At 40.8% G+C, this 20614-nt stretch overlaps 1 protein-coding gene across 1 annotated transcript in view; it reads right to left on the bottom strand.

Annotated features, from left to right (window-relative positions):
• The window catches only part of HSDL2 (hydroxysteroid dehydrogenase like 2), a 41364-nt gene that overhangs the window by 11257 nt on the left and 9493 nt on the right, over nucleotides 1-20614 (bottom strand). Inside the window, exons 5-8 of the mRNA XM_075280455.1 lie at nucleotides 19326-19440; nucleotides 11089-11192; nucleotides 9926-10024; nucleotides 6004-6198 (exon numbers count right to left, since the gene is read on the bottom strand). Of these exons, the coding sequence (XP_075136556.1) occupies nucleotides 6004-6198; nucleotides 9926-10024; nucleotides 11089-11192; nucleotides 19326-19440 (513 nt within the window). The remainder of the gene's footprint in view (nucleotides 1-6003; nucleotides 6199-9925; nucleotides 10025-11088; nucleotides 11193-19325; nucleotides 19441-20614) is intronic.

The following is a 20614-nucleotide window of genomic DNA, read 5'->3' as shown; positions in this document are numbered from 1 at the left end:
TGTGCAATTTCTCCCGTGCACAGAAATACCCCACATGTGGGTGTAAACTGATTTTTGGGCACACGGCAGTGCATGGAAGGGAAGGAGCGACACTGGGTGTTTGAACAGCAGATTTTGCTGGAATAATTTTCAGCGCCATGCCTTATTTGCAGAGACCCTAGAGTACCAAAACAATGGAAACCCCCCAAAAGTGATCCCATTTTAGAATCCAGACCCCTCACAGAATTCATCAAGTGGTATAGTCAGCATTTAGACCCTACAGTTGTTTCACAGATTTTACTAACATTGGGATGTGTAAATGAAAAATTACTAAAATGTCACTTTATCTCCAAAGTTTTCATTTTCACAAGGGGTTAAAGGAGTAAAAGCCCCCCACAGTTTGTTAAACAATTTTTCCTGAACACGGCAATACCCCATATGTGGCTATAATCTGCTGTATGGGAACATGGCGGGGCTCCGAATGGAAGGAGCGCTATTTGGCTTTTGGATGGCAGATTTTGCTGGAATTATTTTTAGGTGCCATGTCGCATTAGCAGAGCCCCTAGAGTACCAATACAGTGGAAACCCCCTAAAAGTGACCCCATTTGGGAAACTACACCCCCCACAGAACATATCAAAGGGTAGAGTGAGCATTTTGACCCTACAGCTGTTTCACAGATTTTATTAACATTGGGCCATGAAAATGAAAAATTACTTTTTTTCCAACAAACTGTCAATTTAGCCCCAAATTTTTAATTTTCACAAGAGGATAAAGGAGAAAAAGCTCCCTAAAGTTTGTTACACAATTTCTCCTGAACACAGAAATGCCCCATATGGGGTCATAATCTTCTGTATGGGAATATGGCGGGGCTCAGAATGGAAAGATCGCTATTTGGCTTTTGAAGGGCAGATTTTGCTGGAATATTTTTCAGGTCCCATGTCGCATTTGCAGAGCCCCTAAAGTACCAATACAGTGGAAACGCCCTATAAGTGACCCCATTTTGGAAACTACACCCCTCATAGAATTTATCTAGGGGTAAAGTGAGTATTTTGGCCTCACAGGTGTTTCACAGATTTTATTAACATTGGGACGTGAAAATGAAAAATGACTTTTTTTCCCAATAAATCGTCCATTTAGCACCATAGTTTTAATTTTGCGAATAGTTTAAGAATTAAAAGCCCCCCACAGTTTGTTACACAATTTCTTCTGAACACGGCAATACCCCATATGTGGCCAAAATCTGCTGTATGGGGACATGGTGGGGCTCAGAATGGAAAGAGTGCTATTTGGATTTTGGAGGGCATATGTTGCTGGAATAGTTTTCAGGGGCCATGTCGCATTTGCAGAGCCCCTAAAGTACCAATACAGTGGAAACCCCTCAAAAGTGACCCCATTTTAGAAACTACACCTGTCAAGGAATGTATCAAGGGGTATTATCATTTTGAGCCTAAAATGCTTCCCAAAAATTAATGTACAAAATGAAAATTGAAATTTTTTAAAATATGCCATTTCGGTGCCCAATACGTTGCACCCACTTTGTGTTGTCAGAGACCTGCACTCCTAAAACTATTAAGTGGGCCATCCCGGGGGTCAAAAAATTATATATGTAGGTGTAAACTGCTGCTTGGGCACACAGCAGGGCTCAGAAGGGAAGGACCACTGTGCGTTTTAGCTTTTGGGGTACAGATTTAGAGGGACTTTCTGGGCACCATGTTGTTTTTGCAGAGCCCTGGAGGTGCCAGTAAACTGGAATTCACCAAGAAGTGACCCCATTTTGTAGGGGCAATTTTAGGGTCTCTGCAAATGTGACATGGTGTCCAAAAACGAAGAATCTAAATCTGCACTCCAAAAGCACATATTGCTCCTTCACATCTGCACCCTGCTGGGTACCCAAATAGCAGTGTATGCCCACATGTATGACACTGGTGTACCCCGGATAACGTACTTAATACCATATGTGGGTAGAAATGGCTGTTTGGGCACAGCCGGGCACAGAAGGGAAGGAGCGCTATTTTGGTTTTTGGAGCACAGTTTGGTTTTTGGACGTCATGCCACTTTTGCAAAGCCCCTGAATTGCCAATAAAGTGGAATCTGCAGACATGTCACCCTATTTTGGACACTAGCCCACTGATGGGATTTATCAAGTGGTGTAGCGAGAATTTTTAACCCTTGAGTGTTGCATTTATTTAGTTTCCAGAAATGAAATCGCAACTGATAGAGAAGTTAAAAATGAAAATTTTACAGATTTGCCATTTCAGTGTGCAACATGTTGTGCCCGACTTATGTCAGCAGAGACACTCCAAAAACTGTTAAACGGGTATCCTGGGCACAACAGCTTTTAGAGCGTTCATCTCTGATACAAGTCGGGCACAACATATTATGCACTGAAATGACGGATTCCTGGAAAAATGGTCATTTTCACCTTTCACAATCAGCTTCGTATTCATTTATGGATAATAAGTTATAGCAACACTTGGGGGTTAAAAATGCTCTCTGTACCCCTGGATAAATCCTTCAGGGGTGTAGTTTCCAAAATAAGGTCTCATATCAGGGGATTCCAAATTACTGGCGTTTCAGCTCTGCAAAAGTGTCATGGCATCCAAAAACCAAACCGTCTGTGCTCCAAAAACCAAATGACCCTTCTTCCCTTCTGTGTCCGGCTGTGCCCTAATATCAGTTTATACCCACATATGACATTACGTCCGTTATCCCGGGTACACCAGTGTCATACATGTGTCATACATGTGTCATAAACTGCAGTTTGGGCGCTCAGCAGGGCGCAGAAGGGAAGGAGCGCGATGCGGCTTTTGGAGTACAGATTCAGATGTTTGGTATCTGGGCGCCATGTCATGTTTGTAGAGCCTGTAAGGTACCAGAAAAGTGGATTCCCCAAAGGAGTGACCCCATTTTGAAAACTGCACCCCTCAAAGAATTTATCAGGGGGTGTAGTGAGTATTAGTATCCCGGACGTGACTGCACAGCGGATGGCGAAGAGAGAATATATAAGCTGTGCGGAGGAAATTGCAAACACCAAATTCCCTACTATGTCCCCGTAGCTCCTATGATTGGGGGAGTCACTCTGGGGGTCACTTTTGGGGTCACTTCTGGTGTCTGTTCCCTCATAAGGTGTAAATCTGGGGTGTCCCCTGATATACGCTCGCACAGCTTATATATTCTCTTCCTGATGCAGCCAGTCGTGTTCTAATGATTTGGCGATTTTGCGGGTTTTTGTCTTCACATTATTAGATGCTATATTTTCTTTATTCTTCTGGTGACGCGGCCATATAAGGGCTTGTTGTTTGCGGGATAAGATGCATTTTGTAATGACACCGTTTTTGGGTGTCTACATCTTATTGAATACATTTTATTAACCCTTTTTTGCTGGATTTAGAAAAAAAAAATCAATCCTGGCATTGAGTTTTACTTTTTTAATTTTACACCATGCAGCGTACAGTATAAGTAACATGTTCCCTTTATTCTGTGGGTCGGTACGGTTACGGCGATACCTCATTTATAGTATTTTTTTATGTGTTACTAGTTCTGCAGAGGAAAAACACATTTGGGGACATAAATCAATGTTTTTTGCATCGCATCTTCTAAGAGGCGTAACATTTTTATTTTTCGGTTGACAGTGTTGGTTGAGGGCTTATTTTTTGCGGGACAATCTGTGCTTTTTATTGGTACTGTTGTCGGATGCATATGACTTTTTGATCACTTTTTATAGCATATTTTGTATGGTGAGATGGCGAAAAATCATTACTTCCGGCGAGTTTTTTCCGTTTTTTTTTTCTGGTGTTCGCCGTGTACATTAAATATTATTTCAGTTTTATTGTACAGATTGTTACGGACGCGACAATACCAAATATGCATTGTTTTTATTACTTTTTAGTTCTTTTTTTTATATAATTCATTTTCTATAGAGAAAAAGGGATTTTTGGCTTTATAACTTTATTAATTTTTTTCATACACTTCATTTTATTTATTTTTTCATTTTTTTTTTACTTTTTCATGTGTCCATTTAGGACACTTCAATCAGCAATACTTTGCTGATATAGAATGCCATGTGAGACACAGCCTGCAGGTGTCCCACATGGCATTCCGTAGCAGGATGTCAGGCTGTGTAGACGCACAGCCTGACATCAGAAGGTCCTGGCAGGATCACCAGGTATGTGGGGGCTCCGGGCAGTCTGGGGTCACTGGCCAGACCCCAGACTACCTTTTACTGCTATCGGCACCCTCCGATCTCGCCGCGGGGGGTGCCGATCAGCTTCAATTGTCGGCGGATGCCTTTCGATCGCGCCGTGATGTTTCACGGCGCGATCGAAAGGGTTAAAACGTCCAGTCGGACTTAGTTCCGACTGGACGTTATTGAGGAAGGGGTTAGGTGTTAGTAACACCTAACCCCCGTCCTCCCTGCACCCCTCCCCCCGCGAAATAGGTACCTAAAGACAGGACGTATTTTGACAATAGTCCGGTCTTTAGGTACCTGGACCGCAGGCCGTAAATTTACGTACGGCGGTCCTTAACCGGTTAATTCCAAAGTTTGTATTACTTCCAACTTTATTTTTCACCTCTCTCCACTCTTCATATCTATTTACCTTTCTTAGATTTTAGATTACATTAATATTAGGAATACCCTGGTCCATCTAAATAACCCCGTGTTTACAGTCTTATTTTTCCAATTTTCTAGCTAATTTTTTCTTCTTCTCCTCCTCCGTCTCTTCTTCTGCATCACCGTTAATTTCATACTTACCTCTTCCTCTTGCAAGATGTGGTGTCTAGCTTCTTCTGATGAACTGGGCACCTCTTCTACAGTCCTCCGGGCTACCCTACCACCAGGGGCGTAACTACCGGGGTAGCAGCGGTAGCTGCTGCCACAAGGCCCGGAACATTAGGGGGCCTGGCGACAGCCGCTACGTTTTTTTTTTTTTTGGTTTCTTTTAATAGGCCATTACCGGCTGGAATAACTCCAGTCGGTAACGGGCCCTATTTACTTACTGATCCTGGCAGCGGATCAAACATTATCAGACTTTTCAGACTCCCGAGTATAATAATTAGAGGCCCAGGAGAAGTAAGGGAACATTAAAAAAAACAAAAAAAAACTCACTTCTCCAGGCAGGCTTCGGGGCCTACTTGTGTGACGTAGCTGATGTCACATGACCGGGGCCTGCGTCCTTATGCGTTGCGACGCAGACCCCCCCGGGTCATATGACATCCCGGACGTCACTGAAGATGGCCGCCATCAGCGGGGAACACAGGGATAGGTAAGTAACAGTTTTTTATGTTTCTATCCCTTCTGGGTCTCCGATTATTATACTCTATAATAATTGTTCATGGGTGTCCACAATGGGGCATAATATTGGGTGAAGGAAACACAATGGGGCATAATACTGGGCGAAGGGGCCACTATGGGGCATCATACTGTGTGCAGGGAGCACTATGGGGCATAATAGTGTGTGCAGGGGTCTAATACTGTGTACAGGGGCCTCTATGAGGCATAATAAAGTGTGCAGGAATGCAGGAGGGGGTGTCTTCAGTGTCAGTGAGGGGAGGCATGTCAAAAGTTCTCCCCGGGGCCCCACCATTCCTAGTTACACCACAGCCTGTCACTTGCACTATGGTACCACTAGCAGTACTACAGAGCACGACACAGTGAGGCGGACAGACAGGGTGCTGCATCTTGCTAGAAGGTAAGTATGAAATTCCTTAGACCTGGACATGGTGTGGCAAGGGGCCTATGCGGCCATCTAGCTTAGGGGTCCCATTGGAAAGGTTACCTCGGTGGCCATACTGACATAATAGGTATACAAAGGTGATAAATGTCCATCATGGGAAAAGCATAATACAGCCAAAGGCCAACGAATGACATAAGCATATGAACAATAATATGAATACTAATAATAATGTATATCAAACAAGTAAGTCATACATGTATGTATGCTTAATAGTGGTCACAAACTCACTAAACTGACGTACAACACAAATGAATACAATGAAATTGATATTATAGTAAAAGTCAGTACCTGGAGATACAGCATATACATCAAAATCCTTGATCCCCTCAGACTTCAGTAACTCCTCGTCAATTAAGAAGTTTCCAGTATAACTCTTTGGCTTAGTCAAAATGGAGTATGCAGCATCGGCAATGATATCAGTAGTCCTACACTGCTTCTGCACCCCAGATCCTCCTAGCATATCCATAGCAGCTGTATGTATGGCTGTAAAAAGTAAGAAAAATACAATACTATTAACCCACATATAAAGTATGGAACAATGCAGTCCAGTCATACAACAGTAGCTTACACTAACACTTATAAAGATGGCAAATGTGAAAAGACAAGAGAAAGCTAGGTCAGTATGCAATTGTTTTAATTACATGTGGTGTTACTTACAATTTATGGGAATTGCTCTTGATCTGTTTATTGCCAAAGGTGATAAGGAACAATGATGATTAGGCTTTAACCCTTTAAGGACACAGGGTAGTTTGTACCTTATTGCTTGATGACTTTTTTCATATTTTACTTCCCTGCCTTCCAAAATTCATAACTTTTTCATTTTCTGTGGACATAGCCAAATGAGGGCTTACTTGTTGCGTCACGTCTCTTTGAGCGATTTTCCTGGGGTCAACGTATTTTGATGCCTATAATTTTATTTTTACTGTTTTGTTGAAAGAGCTGTAAGAAAGTTTTTTTTTTTTTTTTTTTAAAGAGGTGTAAGGGCTCTTTATTTGCGGAGAAAATTGTACTTTTTATTGATACCAATATTTGGTGTGTGGCTTTTTCATCACTTTTTATGGCTATTTTTTGGGGAAAGCAAAGTAACCAAAATACATTATTTTGCGTATTGTGTATTATTTACAGTATTTTTTTAGGACGTTCATTGCAAAGGATAAATAATGCTGTTTTTGGATACTAGGGACTTATATGCACATGGGTATATCTAACGTTTATTTTTTTGTTTATGTGTTTTTTTACGTAAAGGTGTTTTTTATTAACTTATTTAGTTTATATTCTTTATTTTGAACTTTAAATTTTTTTCCCCCCGTCTTACAATGGGACTTCAACATTTCAGCTCCGCAGCGCAATGTACTGCAATGCATAGTATTTTATGTCTCATGTATTTAGCAATCTATGGAGAGGAGAAGGAGGAGTGAGCAGGAAGTGCAGGAGATAAGAGAAGATGACAAAGATGATGCAAACTAAGGCCTTCTTCACACAAACAAAACCTGTGACTGTCATTTTCTGAACTGCCATCATGCTGCTGTTTAAAAATAAATTGATAGTCCATGGGGCTATTTCCCTGACTTTTTTTTTTTTTTTTTTTTTAACATATAGACACATCCTATTTTTTGTCTATATAGAGACAGAGATCAACTGAAATAAATGCACCAATTTCATGTGAATATTGATTTATGTTAATGCTGGAGCGGAATAGCAATGTCCGTACATCAATACAAGTCAGTATTTCCCTAAATATGTTTTGCGTTATTCTGGGGCCATTTCTGAATGAGTGAGAAAGAGAACTAAATGAACACTACAAATACAGCATACCGGAGGGAGACTGCTACAAACTGCAGAATATAAATTACAATATGACCAGATATGGTGTTACTCCCACAGACACAGATGCTTACCCTGACAAGTCACCTGAAATACAAGGCTGTGATTCTATGTGGGATATGTATCAATGATACTTTGTAGTGATGAGTCCATCATTCTGTTTACACTGTCTTGCAGATCCCTGGAGGAGTTCTATGGTACTGTAGACGAAATGCTTAGAGTGATGTACAGCAGAGCGGTCAGTGAGATTTTGACAGGGTGACTCTCGAGGATCGCCTTTGTCAGAAAGGGAGTTATTTTGGGAATTAGAGTGAGAATAGGGCACCCTTTTCCTATATGGAACCAGGAGGATTATGTTCACTATTTCCCATCCTTGTAAGATCACTCCAGTTTCTATCCCTGCTGTATGTTTAATGCGGTATCCTCATATCAATATATGGATCGCACGTGTAGTATACCGTAAACACCTATGGGAAGAAAGTATCCCAAATTACCGTTTTAGAGGAAACACTATGTATGTTACTGTGAATTCATTGTTTCTACATCTATTTGTACACTGCGCAGTGGCTTAAGCTAAGTTTTATGGATATTAAGTAAAAGTTAAGTTTTAGTCTAAATTTCACATTTCCTGTCTTAAGCTCTAGAAGGGCTGCAGCCTTTTTCCTGTATGACAATCCACATGGTTTATCTCACACTTCTTATTCCTAGCCAGTTGCTAGGGGCATATTCCTGTTAATTTGTAATGTCTGCCGGGATACAGAACAGTATATAGGAGGTGGCTGAGGCTTGGTAAAGGTCACTTTAAATAGTTGTCTATTTGTCTTTATACTACCTGGAATAGTGATTCTGCTGTCATATTAAAGCTTAGATTCTTTTCTTCTATATGCCATATTGGAGTTTTAGCTATGACAAAACCAGATAGATATCACTAATTAAAGACATCTTCAGGCTAAAGCCATATGGGACGTCCCGCAGCAAAAAAGTGCTGTGGGAAAAACCGCGGCAGAAATGCATCACGGTTTTTCCCACAATTCTTTAGACAGAAAGTTCTTAAGGTTTCCTCTGCGGACTTTATGTTTCAATAATAACTATGGGGAAACCGCCGGCGTCTGCACCGCGGCTTTTACTGCATAGTGGGCATGAAAATCACTAGAATCCCATCCACTTTGCCCTGACTGAAAAATGCAGCGGTTTTTCTCACGGCGGATGATGGCATTTACGTCCCGTGGGGCTCCAGCCTTAATCTCAGTTTAAAGAGGTTTTCCAAGCTTTTTATTTGTAAATGAATACATAAGAATTGCCCAACTTCTTGTAATACACAGACTACCCCCCTTACATTCATTACCCTGTGGGTTCCCTCATCATGTGCCACCCATTGTGCATGCGATTTTAGCCTGTTAGCCACACCCACCATGAACGATTCGCCATTACTGATGTCACATTCATGGGGACTGGTCACATTTCCCCAAATTGATGTGTGGATATGAGATGCAGCTAATAGCCTTATGTATAGGATTTCAGAGAAAGAAGCCTTAATTTGTTAATGACACAATTCTTCTAGAAAATCAAAAGTTGTTTGCAGGTTTAGTTACGCTTTAAGAAAAAAATATGTGCATCAAGATGTTATGAGCAAAATGTCCAGGCTATGACCAGCTTATAACAAAGAGGTTAATGCACAATATGTTCAAATATCATAAAGAATCACATTTAAAATAAAATTGCCATATACAAGAGCAGAAATAGATGTGAGTTAATCTTAATCTCTAGCCAATAAAATACACAGACGACCCTAAACAAATCTATATTATGTGATATATATATATATATATATGCCCCTTAGTTTCTGAATTGATGAAACCATATAAATTTAGAGCAACTGCTCTTCAATAATCACCATAATAATCCTAGGCTTCTGAAATGTTATCAATGTATGTAAATTTAAACATGTTGTAACTTGTGACTCGTGATGGCTGACCATTATGTTCAACCTCCATGTTCTTCCAGAAAAACAGATCTCTTAGATGAAGGAAATTTATAGAACAATTAAATGGCTATATTTAAGCTTGGAAGACTCAATGCGTTTTAATAGCTCGCCTTTTCAATCTGTATTAAGCTTCAACTTTTTACATGACAGGAAGAAGTGTTACATAACAGGTTATTCTCCTATAAATGCAGAATTTGATGGACTTACTGGGACGAAGCCTTCATATTATGACAGTCAAATCAGTGTAATAATAGTAAGATTGATTGACTTTTGGTTACACGGAGCAGCACTACAGACTCGAAAGGCAGAATTAGTGCAAAAAGACAGATCTATGTTTAACCAAGAATGAATAAAGGAGCAGAGAATCTTAGCAAGTTCTTATTACAAACTTGGTATACATACCTGTTTTTGGCCATAAAGCATTGACTGCAATTTCTCCTTTAAATTCCTCAGCCATCCCAAGAACACACATGGACATTCCATACTTTGCTATAGTATATGCTGCAACACAAAAATGGCACTTGAACACATAGAGCAGACAGAAAGAGTACACAAAATCATATCTTGAAAATACAGTAAGTTAACTATTTTCAAGATATGATTTTGTGTACATCCATTAGGTTATAGTAATGAATCCTATCTTTGGTTCTCTAACATGATGTATGATACTTAGAATGTCACTAGTGGGGCTCACACTCTAAATCCCCTACCAGTATGTGTTCGGATTGTGGGAGAAAGCTGAAGAACATGGGAAGATTATTCATAGTCGATGCAGATGTTGCCCTAGGTTGGATTCACACCCAGGACCCATAATGCTACACATTGTGCAGCCCATAAACCAGGCACTAGCATGTCATTCCAGATGCACAGATTCATTGTAACCCTAAAATAGTAACAGTTTTAGGGTAATGGTCGCATCTAGTCCCTTGGACCCCAGTGCTTTTATGTTTAAAGAGAAATTAAACTTCCTTTCAGCTTGATATCAGACTGTGCAGTTTTACTGTTAGGGTATGTTGACATGGAGTTTTTTTTTGCAGGCAGATTTTGATGTGGAATCTGCCTCAAAATCCACCTGCAAAAATGTCTCCCATTCATTTCAATGGAAGTCCCTCGCTTTTTTTTCCCCCCGACTAGTGATTTTTTTCAGTTAGCGGGAAAAAGAAGCGACATGCCCTATCTTCCCACGGATTCTCCAGCTGAGTAATCCGCAGCGTCTGCGGCTCGAGACTCAGGTCCATTTATTCGGGCCTAATCAGGAGTGGGATTCGTGACAGGATGCCGATGCATTGCATCGGCATCCCGTTGTGGCTAGCCGCACGGGAAAGTCACACGGCGGAAAAGGTTTCTACTTTGTGAACATACCCTTAGAAATGAAAGAATTGGTGACCAGTTGACTGCGTACAGCTATTGTTGCATTCAGGTACACTGTGTGGCACCACCCTAAAAATTGATTTTTTTTTTATGCACAAATGATTATTTTTGGTCTTAAAGTCTAAGAAAAGCTCAGTGCGGATTGCATAAAGAGAATTAGATAGATACTACACTGTCCAGCAACAACAACTTACCACAGTGATTTTTGAACCAAATGGGGTTCAGGTTCAGTGGAGGACTCAGATTGAGTATATGTGCTACTTTGCTTCTTTTTAAGTATGGGACACAGACTTTTGATCTTTAAAAAAAAAAAAATAAAAAAAGTAAAACATTTAAATGAGACCAGAATAAACAATGATAGTATATATACTCATACTGTATGCAGTTTGTTGTATAAATATAGAGGCTTCAGCAGAACCTAAGCTGTACCATGTAAAAAACAATACTAATGAGCATCTCCATTAGCACCTTCAGTCTTGCAACCTTTCGTTGCCTTCTCCGGTTTTTAACGGTATGCAAATGAATGAAAAAAGTATCACTCCATACTTTACTGAGAACAGAGCCCCTAAGGGAATGCTACCCCTGTGGTATTTGCTCATCCGAGCAAGCAAAACTTCATGGTTAAAAGTTCCTCAACTATCTCTCCGCTGGGCCTACATTACAGAAACGCTGGGGTAGATGGAATCAGACAACAATAATTTGTCCATCCCATTTTGACAGATCTCATTTTTTACATTTGCTAATCTGGTCATTAGGGTATATTTGATTTGAGCAAACTTCAGAGAATGGGCAGGACCTAAGTCATATTTCTTCTGTACAAGATTCGGAATTTGGGAGTAAATTCCCTACAAAAACCCGTATTGAGACTTCCTGTGGACAGTCCGGAGATGCCCACAGCAGCAGAGATTCTATGGAGAGTTTGAACTTGTCCCTAATAGCTGATAGTGAGGAGGTATATATATCCCCCAAACTCCTTTCATATGAGAAGGAGCAGACACAAGACCTTAACTGCTAACTAACTGCTTGAGACAGAGAGGGTATTTAGAACTAGGAGGGCAGCTCTCTCAGCCTGATGACACAGACAACATGTCTGTGTGAAAGAAACATCTAAGGCTACATTTATATCTGTGCTAGAGTCTCCGTTTGAGATTCCATTGTCAGCAGTTCCAGTATAAAAACCTTGGTCACTATTGATTATAATGGGGTCCGTCAGTCTCCGTGTTTTACTGCTGTTTTAGATGTCTTCCTCTCCATTGTTTGGGACCCCGAAAGATGGAGAGGAGACACTAGTATAACTAGAATAAGCAAGAGGCTGCTGGTTATGTTACGGTTTGGTGAAATTGACAGGGAAAAGCTCTCCAGCTGCTAGCTAGCATTATGTTTATTAAGTGGCGCACAGGTATGAATATGGAATAAGATGGTGGATGTCAGGTATTTTATATATAGCGGCCACTCAGGAGCTGCCACCACAGTGGAAAATGGCTGTGGCGAGAAGTGGAAGACAATGGGTATTATTATAATTGTATTTATATAGCACCAACATATTCTGCAGCTCTTTACAAATCAGGGGTACATGAACAAATGATATCAGACATTACAGTGTGCCAAAATCATTAAGTAAGAATCAGGGCTCTGCTTGCAAGAGCTGACAATCTATGAAAAAGTAGGGGTGGTACAAGAGGCAAGAGGACTTGTTTGGAACAATGATTACCCATCTTTTAATAATAAGGTCATACAACTGACGCTATATGAACTAGTAACAAAATGGATCAGTTTCTCTGACAGAACAGAACAACAGAGTACAAAGCAGATATAAATTGATTCTAACTAAATAAATTTATCAGGGCTAATGAAGCTAGTGTACCTACTCTGAATAGCCATGGCAAAATGGCTGTATATCCTCTTGATCTGAACCCCTTACCTACATCTGGGTGTCAGAATGTGTTGACGCAGAGCAAATTTTTTTTTTCTCCTAAAGGTTTTTTATAATTTTTTTCCCCAAAAAAGTAAAAATAAACAAACAGAAAAACTATATATTTATTTACTTTACCCTTCGTTTACATTTGCATTTGGTATTCCGTTCTAGGACTCCGAATGGGGACCCCCCCCAAACGGAATACCGAACACAACTGCAAGCGGTGTGCCAGTGAAAGCACATGGACCCTATAGACTATAATGGGGTCCGTGTGCTTGCCGTGCGCTGCCGGCAAGAATCATGCGGGCAGGAAAAGTAGATTGTGAACTACTTTCCTGTCCGCATGATCCCTGCGGAGATCTCGCAGCAAGCACACGGACCCCATTATAGTCTATGGGGTCCATGTGCTTTCACTGGCACACCACTTGCGTTTGGTATTCCGTTCGGGGGGGTCCTCAAGCGGACTCCCCCGGATGACATACCAACATCGACATCCCATACAACACCCACACTTTTAGTGTGACATTTTTTGAACAAACTGAGTTTGCCAAGTACATAGGAAATATGAAAATACTACAAGCTCCACAGACCTGCAAGCAGAACTACCATTTTTGTGACAAACACAAAAAGGATAAACAATCAACTATCAGACCCTAATCTATGCTAAACTGCGGGTTTTTAGTTACTGCATTTGTGTTCACTTTTTTGCATTTGTATTTTTTTTACTTTTCAGTTGCCAAAGCTGTCTAAATGAATAATCTTGATATTATGAATAGATACGCTTTCTGGCTATTATTTTTATTTGTCATAGCCTGGTGTTAACAGGCCATAATCTTTATTTATGTTCCTAATGCATTACTATTCAGACCTGTATAATATGTCACGTAATTTGCTCCAATAAATAATCTAGGGAACATGACCTGCTGGCTCCTAGCCATTCCCAGTGTATTGTATTCTCTGAGATTTGTAATGGAAAGCAGCCCTTAAGATGAAAAGATGTAATCACCAGAGTTTCACAAAGATATATTAAATGACACATCGAAGAAGGAATCCTTCGTTTTTGTTGTGTTCTCTAAAGGGCATTTTATGTGAATTTTCTTTTATTGTGATATTGATTGTGATACTAAATAATGCTAAATACACTTAGGGCTGAAGAGCTGTTCACATCCATTTCATTAAATAGCAGCACTCTAGCACATTTGATCTAGGCCCGTATTAAAATTCAGCGCACAACACGCTATAGTTATTATGATTATTTATATTGCCTTGTTCCTCCAGCTGGCAAAAGCAGCGACGTATGAAACAGTGTAAAGACACTTCAGCGCATTATCATTTTAATAAATGTGTCAAAGCGCTCCGCATTGTGTTTTCTAATGACGCTCCACACACAAAGACAGTGAATTGAGATGGTAAAATGCATAGAAAATGGCTTTTTCTTCCTTAAGAAGAACACGGCTTGTTTGTGAACTGTATTTAACACCTTCAAAAGATGTATTGTTTGGCAGATGCAGAAGGTTATGCCGGGGTTAATTAACTATCATTTTTCCCCTGCATAGTTTAGTTAAAAGGAAGGATGGTGTGAAAGACCCATCTCCATCTAAGCTCAAAAAAAAAAAAAAAAAACATCCTGCAGATTGAATAGAAATCTCGACACATATCATACATAAAACAGAATTTTGGTGGACAATAAAAATAATAAGAACAAATATATATCTAAAGTGGCTCAGTTTCTGATTATTGGATTAAACCTGTCCCCCCCCCCCCCCCCGTGTCAGCACTTTGTTACCAGTCTCTGGCCGCAATTTGGATATATCTATATAAAAGATTTAGTAAGATATATCTTGACCAAATATCTTGCAAAGTGTACTGAAGAAGAATACTTTATCAGCAATGATTATTTACAATGTGACTGTCATGAGACTAGCAATCATCCAGAACATCCTTGGCAAAAAAAACCTTCAAAGGAGTAGCCTCAGTGCTACCCTTTATGACAGAAGTCCAGGTAAATTAATAAAATTGCTATTGAGGTTTGATATCGAGAATTTACCAGCTCTTATCCTCTCCGGAGGGAAGGACCCCCTCTCTCATAAATATATGGTTTAAAGGTCTGGGGCTCTGAATAGGCAGATCTTGCCCGGACAATGACAGATTATCTGGTCTCGTGCAGCTAACTCCTCGACTTATGCGACTTTTCGGGAGACTCGATATAAGCTACTCATGCATTGGTACCACACTCCCACTTTGCTTCATTCTCTCAACCCTAGCATTCCTTCCCATTGCTAGCATTGCCAGGCGGGAGTGGTTACACTGTACCATGTTTTCTGGGAGTGCCCACAGATTGGTCCTTTCTGGACGGAAGTCGAACGCCTCACTGATGCCCCATTTGTGCAAGGTGTGCCCTTAGATCCCCTCATTTACCTGTCTAACCTCCCTCCCAGACATTTAGGCAAGATGACCTCCAAACTACTGTATTTTGGTACCTTTGCACTTGCCACTACGACATTAACTGCTCTCCATTGGAGGAAACCCTCCTCTCCTACTGACCCTGAACTTTTAGCTCGTTTGAAGGATGTTCATAGCATGGAGTTCCTGACTGCCTCTCTCAATCATATGATGGAAGCTTTCCATGCTGTGTGGTCATCCTGGGATGCATATTGTATTCTGTCTCCATTCCCCTTCTCTCCTCCCTCTCTCCTCTTCTCCTTCGTTATGCTCCCCCTCCCTGCACTTGCTTTACTGGTGTTATACATTGTTTTATTTTTCCCTTTTTTCTTTTATGCAGGTACTTTTTTCTGATCTTATTGTAATGGTTTGGTGTGGCAGCGCTATACCATTGTCAACTGTTTCACACCCTTGTTCTCAATGTTCCTATTCTGGTAAACATAAAAAAAAAAAAAAAAAAATTGCTATTGGCTAATAACTTAGTATTATGGTACATGGTGGGCATTCAGAGCTTGATAACAGCCTTTTCCTCTAACCCCAAGAAGGGAACTTCCCTCTATAATTTCCTTATGCATTAATAAGTCATATAAGTAAGACTTTTCCTACTCAGACACCCTTTTAGAATAAGAAGAATGGAATTGGACAGATGCTGCCATCATTGTGTAATCTGCACCATATATAGCATACAATGGATTTTCTTGATATACACTTTGTAACAACTTTATATTATAGTTACCGAAATGTATCCATTGACAAGCAGGAGCAATTATGTAAAAGAGTAATACAGACTAGATAATTCAATTTCCAAATGGTTTTTGTGTCTTCTCAATGGAATAAGGGGGGAGTGTTGTAAAAGGGAAGAATTTAGGGCAATAGCTTTAAACTAGGGATAGGCATTGTGGGCAAGTCCTTTTTAAAGAGTTAGGTTGCAGGAAGATGTTTTTGTTTTCGCTGAGAGCCAACCCCACAATGTATACCATTTCCATGTAGTATGTGTTATAAGGTGAAGTCTAAACTAATTGAGCTGCCAAATAGAACTGATCATGGAGGTCTACTGTCCCCATTGAGATTCAGCTGTTCAAGGTGTACATTCGTCTTACAGCACTATCAATACTTTTCAGCAGAGTGTGTAACTTGCTTGGGACAGATGCGAGGAAAAATTAGGCCAAAAAGTGAGCTGCATGTAGAATTAGTATAAGAGGTAGAGTCACATGTTGTACTGTTACTCTCAGTACAGTGCATATGTTGCATTGCTATATGTATTGTGTTGCATTTGGTGTACTTAAAGAGGACCTCATTTCCTCATGAATGTGCAGATTCATATACCGCTAAAAAGCTGACAGCGCTCTGACTTCAGAGCAGTGGGCTTTCCTGGTATGTGCCCTGATGGTGGAGATTTTGGTGCCATTGAATCCAGCACCAATACTTCCCCAATGTCAAAATGGTGTTCCTCACAGCCTTAGAGTCATCTCTGGGTTGTGAGGCATGCCCCCCCCCCCTCCAACCTCTGTGACCGTTCTCATTCATAAACTTGCACTGGGTGAGGTGTTCCACACAGTTCAGCATCATTGCTGGGCAGTAAGGGGCACCCCCTCTGACAGTACAAGGCTATGTTAGAGTACAGAACGGGGGGGGGGGGGGGGGGTTCCTCACAGCAATGACGCTAGACTGAGGAATGCCGATTGTGTCTGAAAATGCCTGGTCTACAAATTTCTAAAACATTTCTCAATACGTTGAATGCCAGAGCTGGAAGGAAAGGGGCTGAATTTAAAAAATAAATAAAAAAAAAAAAAAAAAAAAATCAAGAGAGCCAAAATGGTCTCCTATACAAATTTGAATAAAAAAGCGATCAAAACATTAGATTTTTTTTAGATTTCTATAAATTTGGTATTGCTGTAATTGTAATGACACACAGCATACAGGTGACACATTACTTTGGCTGCACCTGAATGCTGTAAGAATGAAGCCCATACAGAATATGAATTGGAGCTCATAGGCCACTGTAAACTTCCCACTGAACCCCTTGTTGCCACAGTCACTTTTGGCTTTACGACTTTTTCATATCTGAAGATTCAATTCATGTAGAAATTCTGAGATTCAGTTTTTTGGAGCACATAGTAACTTTTGGTTGTTAAAAGGGATGTGCCATTAGAGAAACTTATTCCCTTATCCCCACAATAGCGGATAAGTGTCACATCACTGTATCCTCCAGTGATTAGGAGAACGGAGTACTGAAAGTCCCCAGCAGATGGACACTTATCCCCTTTGATGTGGATGGGCGATAAGTGGCACAACTCTTTTAAAGGGGTTGTTCCACGTCACATACTCACCAGTCTTCGTTGCTGTGAAATTTTCTGTCTTCCTGCTTTGTTACGTCATTGGTGGGCGGGGTTACATATACAAAGCCAGCGGCGAGATGCTGCTGGCCCTGTGTGCATGCTCACAATGCGAATACAGACCCGGCATCCGCTGTAATAGAGAGGCGGATGCCGGGTAGTGTAGACGCCAGCACAGATGCCTGCAACATCGCTATGCTCTCTGCCCTGCATGAAGCCAGCAGCAGCAGGAGCTCCTGCTATTCCGCTCCTCCGCCCTCCCCCCTCCGCTCTGGAATAGCAGCATCGCTCCTGCCGCTGCTGGCTTCATGCAGGGCAGAGAGCATAGCGATGTTGCAGGCATCTGTGCCGGCTTCTACACTCTCCGGCATCCGCCTCTTTATTACAGCGGGGAGTGTAGATACTGGCACAGTCTGTATTGGCGGTCCCTTCCCCCCAAAGGGTAAACTGCCCCCCCCCCTCCAGGCTCGCTCCCGTGTACTTAGCCCCTCCTCCCTCCCCCCTCAGAGCAGCAGATACATCACTTGACTTATGAGTCAAGGGATGTGTTAAAAAAAAAATGAATAAAGTGATATAGTGGACAAACAAAGCAGTTTTGCTGAAGCAGTGTATTTAGGAAAAGTCTTACACCCACATTATCAAGCAGTATAGATAGGATCCTTGCTGTAAAGCGCTGCAGAATATGATGGCGCTATACAAGTAAGCATAATAATAAATAATAATTTCTTTAAAATTGATAAGATAAACATGATTTTCAAAAATTCAACTATTCTGCTTCTAATAGCACTCCACCCACCTTTCAATGTCCTCAGGCACATGCAGTTTTATACACTGCTAGAAAGCCGACAGTGCGCTGAATTCAGCGCACTGATGACTTTCCTGTTATGGGCCCGGAGGTGGAGATATCGGTGCCGTTACCGATGTCTGCCCACTGTCAGAAGGGCATTCCTGTAAATCTAGCTGGGCTGTGAGGAACGCCTCTCCTGACAGTACTATCAATAGTTCTGTACTGTCAGAGGAGGGCATTCCTTACCGCCCAGCCATGGTGCTGAGCTGTGAGGAACGTCCTCTCCCCCAGTACTAGTCTATGGACAGTACTGTCTGACACTAAGAAAACCTAAGACTCTGACACAAATGTGAATGTAGCCTTAGAAAGTTGTAAAACTTTTCATGTATACAGTAAACATAATCACTCTAAAATCAGAAACATAATGTAATAAGTAATATGTACACAAAAATAACATACTGAAACTATATACATTATGCACACATACATTCCTATAAATACAAAAATACTCACTACTAACTTACTATTAAAGGGGTTGTCCAGGATATTTTTTTTCTTTTACTTTTAGGATGGGGAAGGTGAAATCTTTTTTTTTTTTTTTTTTTTTTTACTTTATTTAAAAAACCATACTTGACTGGTGCTCCAATGTCTCCCAGCGCAGTCTAGTCCTGCAGCTCCTGTATTTACTTTGGACAGAAGTCCCCACTGCTCCTGCCAATCAGTGGCCTCAGCGATGGACATGGGATATCACAACCAGTGAGGACTTTCAGCAAAAGAAGACAGCCAAGCAGCAGAACCGGACACCGGAGAACTGGGTACAGGTAAGTATGGTTTGTTTTTTTTGTTTCCACCTTCCCCAGCATAATATAAATTATTTTTTTTTTATCCTGGAGAATCTCTTATGATCATTAACCAATATATTACAATGGAAACTTTCCAAGTGCTACATACGTGAGATATGTTCCTCTAGTATTAATGCCCATCATGAGATCAACTTTTTTCATTGGTGTATCAAGAGTGTTTGTTAAGCTGATGGCACTAGCATTGTTCACCAAGATGTCTATACCTGTTTAAATCAGTGAAAAATTATACAAAAAATATTTTAGCATAAGCACATGTTTTAGCCTTGACTGAAATAACAGCTTACTGATAACAGCTTATAACAGGTCAATTTTAGGCTGAGTTCACACAGAGTTTTTCGGTCAGGAATTTGAGGTGGAGGCCGCCTCAGATTGCAGACCAAAAAACTGATAGCTGCGACTGGATGCCAGTGCAGTGCACTGGTATCCAGTCGCACACACCGCTCCGGATTAGGCCCAAATGAATGGGCCTAGTCGGGAGGAGGGAGTGTCTTCAGGCAGATGTCACGAAGCGAATCCGCCTGAAGAATAACCCTGTCGCTTCTTTTTTTCCAGGAGCCGGAACTGACCGCTCCTGGAAAAGGAACTGACCAGCTGCCATTGATTTCAATGAGAGCAATTTTTTTTGGTCAGGATTTTGAGGCAGATACCAAAATACCCCGTGTGAACTCAGCCTTAAAGGAGTTTTTCAAGTTCAGGCTTTTATGAATTATCCTGAGGACCTGCCATATATAATTATGTTAAGTAGGGGAGTGTTCTAGGCATTAGATAACCTGCAAATTATATTGACATGAATAATAATAAGATAACAGGGGATGAGGATTGTTTGACAGAAGTGTTGCTTATCCTTAAAGGGGTTGGCCACTTTCAGACCAATATTGACAAATGTACAATAAAAAGATATACAATTTTCCAATATTCTTTCTGTATCAATTCCTCACAGTTTTCTAGATCTCTGCTTGCTGTCATTCATTCTGTTACTTCTAGAGGATAAAACTCTGACCATGGTCATGTGATTTACTGTCCATGGTCATGTGATGAGCACACAGGTGCCGCTCATTATAGTCACAGGACAATAATCAGACATCAGCCTGGTAATCAGCTGTGCACCTGTGTGCTCATCACATGACCATGGACCGGAAATCACATGACCATGGACCGGAAATCACATGACCATGGTCAGAGTTTTATCCCCTAGAGGTAACAGAATGAACAACAGCAAGCAGAGATCTAGAAAACCGTGAGGAATTGATACAGAAAGTATATTGGAAAATTGTATATCTTTTTATTGTACAATTGTTTGTCAATATTGGTCTGAAAGTGGCCAACCCCTTTAACAAACAGTAGGATAAGAATGATAAATCCAGTCAATGTTCTTCA

Source organism: Leptodactylus fuscus, chromosome 1, assembly GCF_031893055.1.
Source record: "Leptodactylus fuscus isolate aLepFus1 chromosome 1, aLepFus1.hap2, whole genome shotgun sequence".
NCBI lineage: Eukaryota > Metazoa > Chordata > Amphibia > Anura > Leptodactylidae > Leptodactylus > Leptodactylus fuscus.
This window is presented reverse-complemented; position numbering and strand designations above follow the sequence as displayed.